At 50.0% G+C, this 10,000-nt stretch overlaps 1 protein-coding gene across 5 annotated transcripts in view; it reads left to right on the top strand.

Moving 5' to 3' along the window:
- Window positions 1-10,000, top strand: part of LOC137439138 (SUN domain-containing ossification factor) — a 115,221-nt gene that overhangs the window by 70,735 nt on the left and 34,486 nt on the right. For all 5 annotated transcript variants that reach the window (XM_068134856.2, XM_068134855.2, XM_068134859.2 and 2 more), the window contains one exon: window positions 1-122. This exon is cut by the window's left edge and continues 472 nt beyond it. In XM_068134856.2, the coding sequence (XP_067990957.2) occupies window positions 1-122 (122 nt within the window). The remainder of the gene's footprint in view (window positions 123-10,000) is intronic.

Here is a 10,000-nt window from a genome sequence, read left to right on the forward strand (position 1 = left end):
ACGACCACAACTAATACTGTGACTAGTAATGGAGAAAAGATGTCGACGAGAGGCGAGAGTTGGGAACATGAACTTCTACCTTCACAAGGAGCAACTCGACACTCGTTGCTGCTTGACTACAGGTACGGTCGGATCGAGTTCCTGTTTTTAGCCTGTTCCTGTTCCTGTTTTAGTTCCTGTTCCTGTTGTGCTCCAGAGCCCTTGTGGTCTGTTTATGCCGTTTCAGGAGGACGAAGAACATTAACCATTATAAAGGAAATGACATTTTGCTTCCTCAGTTGCTTTGATTTAAACGATCACTGTAGACTTTACAAACTCTCCCCTCCTCTCTCTTTAAGACTGCTCTTCTTCCATTCATGGTTTTCCGCTGTGGACATTATTTTAATGTTGGGCCATCAACCTGTTCGTTTCGCAGGTAGCGCAAGGCATCGGTGTGTGTGCCGTTCCTCAGATGCACGTTAAATGTCCATGTTAAACTCGGTTTGTCCATGTGTTTTATACCTCTCCCACACCTCCCCCTCTTCCCATGCCTCCTCTCCCCAAGCCCTCTCCCTCCCACAGATCTCCTGATGTCCCTGCTCTCTGCTGTCGTACTTGTGTGCTTCCCTCTCTCTCTCCCCATCTTGTCTCCCGCTCCATGGATCATATGTTTTTATGTGATTAATGTTAGCTCTTCCACGAGCCTCGATCTTTTACAGAAAAAAAAACAAAAAAACTGGACGTCCCATCTGACGGGATTAGTTGGTGTTGAAAGTTGTAAAGAACTCTCCATGGGGAATAAAATATGTTAATGATGATGTCATAGGTGCCGACATTATGACTTCATAATTCGACAAGTACAAAACTTCATCCTATCCAGATGAAATTTCTTCAGCGTCATGTCGGCGTAAATTTGTAGAGAAAAAAAAAAAGGATGAGGTCATCGGTCACGTGGTTCGGCCGCCATCTTGGAAAAACCAAAAACATTTGCACCTCTATATCTCCAAAAGTGCTGCATAGAAAAAATTGAGACAAGTCTCATTGTAAAGAATTCTCCATGTGGAATAACATCTGTTAATGATGATGCCATCGGTGCCTCTATAATGACGGCATAATTTGACAAGTACAAAACTTCACCTGATCAAGTTGAAATTTCTTGAGCATAATCTCGGAATAAATTGGTGGAGGAAAAAAAATAATGATGACGTCATCGGTCACGTGGTTCGGCCGCCATATTTGTTTCAATACAAAAGCCTTAAAAGCCACTGAAAATACATCCTGGCGAGGGTCTGCAATCTCTGATTGATCTTTCTAGATATGCTGTTGGGGCTCAAGCTCTGTTTCCCCACTTCCGGAATGAACACCTGTACGAACTGGAACTGTTTACAAGAGGTTTATTAAAGATAAGAATACATGCATGGAAGCATTCCGCGTGCAAGCCAGAAACGCGTCAAAGATGCACAGTACTAGACCATATAAACAAGAAATAGTCTAAGCTGCAGAGTATACATCAAATGAGGCCCGAGCTATACACAGAATTCTTAGCTTCTCCCAGCCAGCCTTCTCCGTTATATATTTTCCCAACACAATGGAGCATTTCAAAGTCACATCCTGTGGGCGGTCACAAGTACAAGGCTCCCCCCTCTCCCCCAGAGTCAGCGATCTTGGTTTACAATAGAAATGAAGAGAGGCAGGATGAGCCTCAGCTATAAATAGCTGTAAACTCAGTGAATCCGGAATTCTCCCTCCACTCTCGTACGGGGAGGACAGAAGGGGCAACTCGCGCATGGGGATGCCTTGTTCATCTTCTTCCCATTCCCGGCCCACCATGATTTGCTCGCCTGTACCTGTATCACAAAACTTACTGATACACACTCAGGTTAACACTTTCAAGCATCCAATAACAAGGATTATCACTATTAGGAGTCCCACGGCCACCATCAGCCAATGAACTATTTTTGCTCCCCACCCTCCGAAGATGCTTGCCAACCAGGCGCCTATCCCCCACTTCTCTCTGTCCAATCTCTTGTCCTTCAATTTGGTACCTATCTCCTTCATCTTCTTGATAGCCGCCGGCACTCCCTCCGTTGGGTCTGGAATCCAAGTACAAAATTTACCTTCAACAATCCCGCAAACACCCACCTTCTCTGCCAAGAGTAAGACAAGCACCACTCTGTTCTGCATTATCATCGTTCTCATCTCCACTACAGCATCCAACAATGCATGATCTGCCACCATTGACTCATTAGCGATCTTTTCTAACACAAATGCCAGCTTATCTATCCGATAACCGTTCATTACTGTTCCTGTTCCTGGAAAGAAAAAGCTCAGTGCCTTCTCCCATCCTGACCCGTGTAATGTCGTTTGGCCGTCTGCATCCCATGAGGCCCTCCTTCGTCTAGTCTGTCCCGCTTTCATTACATAGCCTTCGTCCTTGAAGTGTATCTGAGGCAGCATGTATGCGAATTAGCAAGTCCCAATCCAACCTCGTGGAAGGAAGGAGTAGGCCATATCCCCACATACAAACATTGTTCTGCTGGGCCCAATCCTTGCGCTTGCCATGCAATGTCCGTCCCCTTCTGATCTTATGCTCATTTCTGCAATGGGCCCATCCTCCAGGGGGTACGGTAATATTCCAGCCGCGCTTTAGCTTGCTCAGGGTCCTTTGGCATGTGAAGTTACCCATCAAGTGGCGGGGATAGTCTTTGTATCCCCGGCTCTCTAAACAAACGGGTCCTATCCCATGTCTCACCAGGTGTATGGCCCTGGGCATCTGCTCGTCGGATTCTGGATGGCATCCTTCCCTTTTTCATCACCAGGCATACTTCCTCCTCATCCTCAAACCCTGCTCTTCTCGTGACCTTGACCTCTATACAGGACGCCCCACTAAGTGTGTTATCTCCGAGGGAATTACCTACTCCTGCCGTTTACGTCCATCCAACAGATCTGGGTGAGAAGTAAAGGAGCTTCCCTCATGTTTATCCCTTTGCTTGACAGTGGGGCAAGGGTGCATGCCCAACATTAGATTTATTAAGGGCCGCAGCTACCTGCCAATAGGTGCTCCGCTCATGTTCGTGTTCCTCTACCTGTTCATCTTCCTCCTTCACCTCCCCAGCCATCTCCTTCCTTGCCACCTGAATTAGCTGGCCATTTTTGTACGTTAACTCCGTAGTGAGCGTACCATTGTGGTACAGCAACCTCTTGATGAGTCTACTACTGTTATACAACTGCTCTTCAATGAGCTCACTGCCTTCATACAGTACCGTCTTAGCAAGCTTACTGTTCTGATGGGTTTGACGGGCCAGTGCTATCGCCCCCAGGAGGCTGAGGAATAACGTCTGCATTGTCGCTTTCCTGTGGTTGGTATGTCTTACAGTGTGTGGCGTGTACCCACGACGGCTTACCCTCAACCTTGACTGCTCTATGTGATACCAGGAGTACCTGATGCGGTCCCGTCCACCTGGGCTGCAGTGCCGCATTTCGCCTCCAGTTCCTCACCAATACCTGGTCACCTTGCTGAAAGGGGTGGCACTGCTGTGTCACAGGTTCGGGCATCGCCGCCTTCACCTGCGTATGGAAACCTTTTGCAACTGTAGTTAAAGCTTTACAAAATTTGCAATACCACACCATCCATGAAATGCAAATCCATTTTTGTCAGATCAATTGGTGCCGTCACCGACACTCTCATGGGTCGGCCCATGAGAACCTCGTGCGGGGACAACCCTGTCTATATATTCGGCGTCGACCTCATACTCATCAAACCTAACGGAATTGCGTCCGGCCATTTAAGGCCTGTCTCAGCCTGGTGTTGGCTTAGCGGTTAGGGTGCCGGCTTGGGATCCTAGGATCCTGGGTTCGAATCCCGATCGATCGCTGATTTAACGCCAGGGGGGTTGACTCAGCCTGTCATCCTTCCGAGGTCGGCAAATTGAGTACCAGCTTGGTGGGATGAATGATCATGGTGTGTACCCCGATTTAGAATAGGTACACCGTATCCCTGCGCATCGTAAGAGGCGACCAAGGGTTGGCGTCAGGAAGGGCATCCGGTCATAAAAACATTGCCTCAAACAGGGAACCATGATTGTCATGGGGCCCGCAGGGCTAACCCCCGCTCCAGTGGGGAAAATGGCCTTAAAACGATAATTCATTCATTCACATTCATTTAAGGCCTGTCTCCTCGCATATTTTACAGATTTTATTTTTCAAAGTTGCATTCTGACGTTCAACTGCACTCCCCAATTGCGGGTGGTAAGCGCAGTGGAATCGCCGATTAATCTATAGTGCCTTGCACAAGTCTTTGTGAATGTCCACAGTGAAATGTCCTCCCTTATCACTCAAGATCTTGTATGGAATGCCATGCCTACAAATGTATTCCTTCATTAACAACTTAACTACCGTGATTGCGTCGCATCTCCGGCATGCAAAAGCTTCGACCCACTTCGTGAACATATCCACGATCACTAATATGTACTGCAACTGGTTACAGCCTGGAATCTTTACAAAATCGAGTTGGATGTGTACCCTCTGGCCGCCAGGGGGGTGGATGAGCCTCCACCCCTGTCTGCGGTTGAGCCCTGCCGATGTTAGATGCCTGGCATATCGCACACCTGCGGCAGAGCCGCTCTGCCACGGCCATGAAGCCTGGGGCATACCATGCCCTCCACACTGTACTTACCACCCCCCCCCCCTTGCTCGTATGGCCATGACCATGCGCCAGGCGAGCAAGCCAAAGCAACAGACCTTTGGGGGCTACCATCTTACCCTTTCACACCCACAGTCCAGTGTCTGTTTGCTTTTCGCAGCCGGCTTTCATCCATGTTGCTTGTTCCGCTCTGGACACCGCTTCCTGTAGGGCAATGACATCCTGTACAGTGGGGACCTCTGCCTGCGCCTTCTGCAGGCGTTGGGGCATCTGGTGTACCGCTGGTAGTCCAGCGGCATATTTAGCTGCTATGTCCGCCCTCGCATTCCCCTTTGTCACCTCATCTGTTGCCTCAGTGTGTGCCTTACACTTAATTATAGCTATTTCTGATGGAAGCTGTAAAGCTTCCAGCAGCTCTGCTATCGGCTCGCCGTGTTTCACCGGAGTACCGGCGGAAGTGAGGAAACCGCGCATTTTCCAAACGGCTCCAGTATCGTGTGCCACAGTCCAAGCATATGCAGAATCAGTATAGATATTGGCCTTCTGGTCCTTAGCTATCCTACATGCCTCGATCAGCGCGCACAGTTCTGCTTTCTGCGCCGAGAATGTGTTCGGTAGCCGTGCTTGTGTCGCCACCGCATGGTCAGTGCATACTGCATAGCCTGCTCGCATTGTACCGTCCGGGGCCCGTGCAGCCGATCCATCCGCGTACAGTATGAGGTCCGCGTTGTCGAAGGCAACGTCTCGCATGTCCACACGTGAATCTGTGGTGGTTTCAATTACATCATGACGATCATGTGCGTCACCGTCATCTTGCGTCGGCAGTAACGATGCTGGATTGAGAGTCGCGCAAGTCTCAATCAGGATGTTGTTAGCATTTATCAGTTTAATCTTATACTTCAGAGTCCGATTTGTCGATAAATGTTGTGTCCGTGCCTGCAATAAGATTTCCTGTACACTGTGGGGCGCCCGAAGGATAAGTGGGTGTCCCAACACTACTGCTTCTGTGTGCTTGGCCGCCACAGATTTGAGGCACGTCGGCAATCCCCGGGCTACTGCGTCTAACCGGGAACTGTAGTATGCCACCGGGCGCATCTTTGAACCATGTGGCTGAGTCAGTACTGCCTGGGCAAACCCCCTTCGTTCGTGCACGTGAAGTACAAATGTCTTATCACAGTCCAGAAGCCCGAAAGCAGGCGCATCGGCCAAAGCCTTCTTGAGGTACTCAAAGCTACTTATTCGCGCTTTAGTCCATTCTACCTGCGGTGGCATGTCTTTAAGCAACGCATCCTGCAAAGGTTGTGAAATAGGTGCGAAATCTACTATCCACTCCCGGCAGTACCCCACTGTACCCAGGAATTGGCACATTTGTTGCTTCGTCCGTGGCCTCGGGATGTCTCGAACCCCCTCGGTGCGTTCCCTGGTGAGTTCTCTCTCTCCCTCCCGCAAGGTGTGGCCCAGGTAAACCACACTGGGCTCACAAAACTGCAGCTTGTCCTTATTTACCTTGTGGCCTTTTTCCCCAAGCGCCGTCACTAAGGCGACTGTGTCTGTCAGACAACCCTCCTTAGTGGGAGAGCAGATTAGCAAGTCGTCAACGTACTGAATTAGTGTCGAGCCTGCCAGCAACACTATGTCCGCTAAGTGTTGTTGCATCGCCCTAGAAATCAATGTCGGGCTATCACAAAACCCCTGGGGCAACGCTGTCCACGTATACTGTTGGCCCTCATACGTAAATGCAAACAAAAATTAAGAGTCCGGATGTACGGGGACGCTAAAGAAGGCGGAACACAAATCTATCACCGAAAACCATTGCGCGTCCGGCGGCACTGTAGCAAAAACGGTGGCTGGGTTGGGTACTACAGTGGTGATCCCCTCAATTAATTTATTCACGGCCCGCAGATCTTGATCAAAATGCCAGATCGCCTTCCCTGCCTTCTTCACTGGAAGAATCGGCGTGTTACACGGGCTCTGGGTTACAACCAGGATACCTTGTTCTCACAAGGCAGAGACCACCGGGGCAATACCCTTCATGGCATCCGGTCTAATGGGGGTATTGGCGTACCTTTGGGTTGGGTCCCATCCTACCAATGGCGACCCGAACGGGTGTGGCGTGTTGGATTCTCCCCACGTCGTTGGGATGTGTTGTCCACAGCTGTGAGGGCATCTGACTCAAGTGTTCCCACTTCTCATCGGTGGGGTCTTGCGGTACCTTTGTCTCAATGGGCAGTAGGGTAACCTGCTCAAACACTCCCGTTATCATCGGCCACACCCCTGCCCAACAATACCCTTGCTGATTGGCCAATCCAGTGATGGCCCCTCCATTGCCAAACTGGTTTCCCCTGCTTCCGGTCGACCCCCTGTCATAGTGGTTATGGAAACATGCGGAACCGCACAATTTGGAAGTTGTGTTAATTCCAGTTGGGATGGCATCAATTCTACCTTGATCCCAATGTCTTCCGGTCCTATCCACATCCATCCCAGCTTCAAATCAGACTGACACCCCAACTCAGCCTCTACCATGTCGGCATAATCCTCGTCCGTTCCCTCCGAGTCATAGTATGCTGTACAGTGCAAGGGATCAAAGATGTCTGTGGGGTCAATTTGTCGTTCTTGCATCCACTCCCAGATTTCGATGATCCCCATTATCTGCTGTATTGCATGTTCGATTACATCCCTAATACCCGGGGTAATTACTCTCCACCACCAAACCTCTGGGGTGGGCCGCATCAACATGCACAGAACCTCTGACCTGTTTTTGTAGGGCATTTCTAAATACACCACATCTGGGGAACAACGCACTACGCAATCTAGTTTACACAACAAGTCGCATCCTAATAAATTTAACTGAGTGCTTGCAGCTAAAAGGAAAGCGTGCCGCTCCTCCAGCAGTCCACATTGTATTGTTAGCTTTTCTGATAGCGGAATACTTTCGCTATGCCAAGACACTCCAACTATCCTTTCCTGCTTACCTGATACCGGCACGCTAGGTAATGCATCTGCTCTGATAGTGGAACGCCTGGCACCGGTATCTACTAAAAATTGCATCAGCTTACCATTTATTCTCAGATTATAGTTCGGCTCATCTGAAGGTGTCCCTGTCAGGAGGGGGAAAATGCGGGAGGGGTCGTTCTCCTCCAGTCAATATTGCTGAGCACCTGGGGGAAACGACCGGTCTTTTGTCTGCCTTCCATCCTTCCTTCATATCTGGCCACCCTGTTTCCTTCTGGGGCAATCCCTCTTCCAATGCCCCACCTGTCCGCATTAGAAACATGTTCCAAACGGCGCAGGGGGTGCTCAGGGCCCTACAGGCCCTGGTACCTGCCCTATCCACCATGGGGGCACCTCAGGGTACCCCGCTGTGCCCTTAGTCCACGGGGCCGGCCTACCGCCGCCCTCAACTGGCCATATTGGGCCAAAGTTCTGGGGTGGAAACCCTGGGGTATCCGGCCTATCGTCATCTCAATCCTCCTGTTGCCTTTGCCAATACTTGGGGCCTCAACATTTTCCTGCCACACCGGCCATTTGCTCCTGTACCAACATCTGTAACATCTCGTCCTTCACCTCTACCTTGCGTTCCACCCTAGCTGAGCAATGGTCCGCGGCCGCGCATAATTCACGCGGCTCCTTTGCCCACCAATCGAGCATCACATACTTCAACTGCTTTCTGATGGGGGGGGGGGGGGGGGGTAAAAGCCCTTCCATGAACAAGCTGGCAAGCAAAAGTTTCGGAATCGCTGCTGCATTGGGGACTCTCCCCCCCCCCCCCCCCCCAAACTGACCAGAGCCCATGTTAGTCGGTCTAAGAAATCCGTATCGCATTGAAAAGGGTATTGACCAGGTCCCGCCATGGATCGCCCACACCGTCGTGAACCTCCGGCCAGGTGGCAACTATCTTCGCCTGTCGCCACACTCCACTTGGAAGCATGTGGTTGCACATTACCCCTACGTCCCGGTGGTTTAGGGAATAAGTCTCAAACCATCCGCTAACTTCTCCCTCACCCGTTCTGGTTCTGTTAGCAGGGGCTTCATGGTCCGTTCCATAGCTGTCAACTCCGTTTCCTTAAATGGTACATGTATGTTATGCTGCGTCCGGATCCCCTCCGCGTTTGGGGGGCTCCAACCTATTATGTGTGTTGCTATAGTTAGCAGGGGAGGGTTCGGGCTAGACTGGACTTCTGCTAGCGAGGGATACATAGTGAGTGAGCTACCAAATGGGTTGGAGGGGGGAAAAGGTGACTGGGTAGGAAGAGAGGGGGAGGAGGGGCCTGGACCTTGGCCATCGTTGCTGTGGCTGCTGCTGCCGAGGCTCCTGGTCCAGGCCCTCTCCCTTGCTCCACTATTTGGGCCAATTCTGCAAGCAGGGCTCAGAGGGGATTCCCAGCCACTCCCGGTTCCATTGGGGCCGGTCTCCCTTGTGGCTCTGGGTTCTATACTGGCCTCACTCCCTCTTGGGGAGGCCCTGCAGCAACCATCTGTCGTACTACTGGCAATACCCTTTGCATTTCTCCTAGGGTATCCTGTAGTCAGGGCCTTTCGGGATATTTTGGGGCCGTTTGGTTCAAATTCTTCCAAAAGCACCAAATTTGGCCCGGATGTTGGCCATGCCATACTCTTTCGATTTTTGACGGGCGCCAAGACGGCCCCCCCCCCCGCCCCCCCGGGGGCCCCATATTGGCGAAATACTAAATGGCCGCCACCCGGATTAGAGGAAAATCAGTTAAATAACCAAAAGGGTTGGAATCATGTATGATACCACTTTTCAGGGGTTTTCGAGGTCGAAGAATCAAATTATGATGTTATTTTGATGATTCGAGGTCAAGGTCAACCCTCAAGGTCATCTTAAAGTTCATTTTTGAGTCAAACATGTCGGTTTTTGAGTTTTTTGTCAGGATTTACGCGAGGTTCAGCATTTTATGTTTCTGGGTTGGGTAATCGAACTCTGACCTTATTTTTGACAATTAGAGGAAATATTTACATGTCTATTTCCTAATTTTCAGGCATATGCAGTTCATCAGTCTAATTACAAAGGTACGGATTTTGATGTTTTATGAACTGTATGCCATATCCTTGTGTTTAATTTTTGTGCGATCATGATCCGGGTTCATGTATACATGATTGTATACATGTCATAAATATGACGTCATAGGTCATGTGACCTGGCGGCCATATTGGGTTTTATGAAAACCTTAAAAATGGATCCCTGCCTTCATTTTTCGATCGATTCATTTTGAACTTTGACCACTTATAGTACGCCATGTGATTGGATGCATATCCTAATTATGACGTCATAGGTCAGGTGACATGGCGGGATGGACCGGTATGGTCCCCGGATCATACCGCCCTTGGCGCCCATCAAAAATCGAAAGAGTATGGCAT

Source organism: Myxine glutinosa, chromosome 13, assembly GCF_964187855.1.
Source record: "Myxine glutinosa chromosome 13, kmMyxGlut1.1, whole genome shotgun sequence".
Lineage (NCBI taxonomy): Eukaryota > Metazoa > Chordata > Myxini > Myxiniformes > Myxinidae > Myxine > Myxine glutinosa.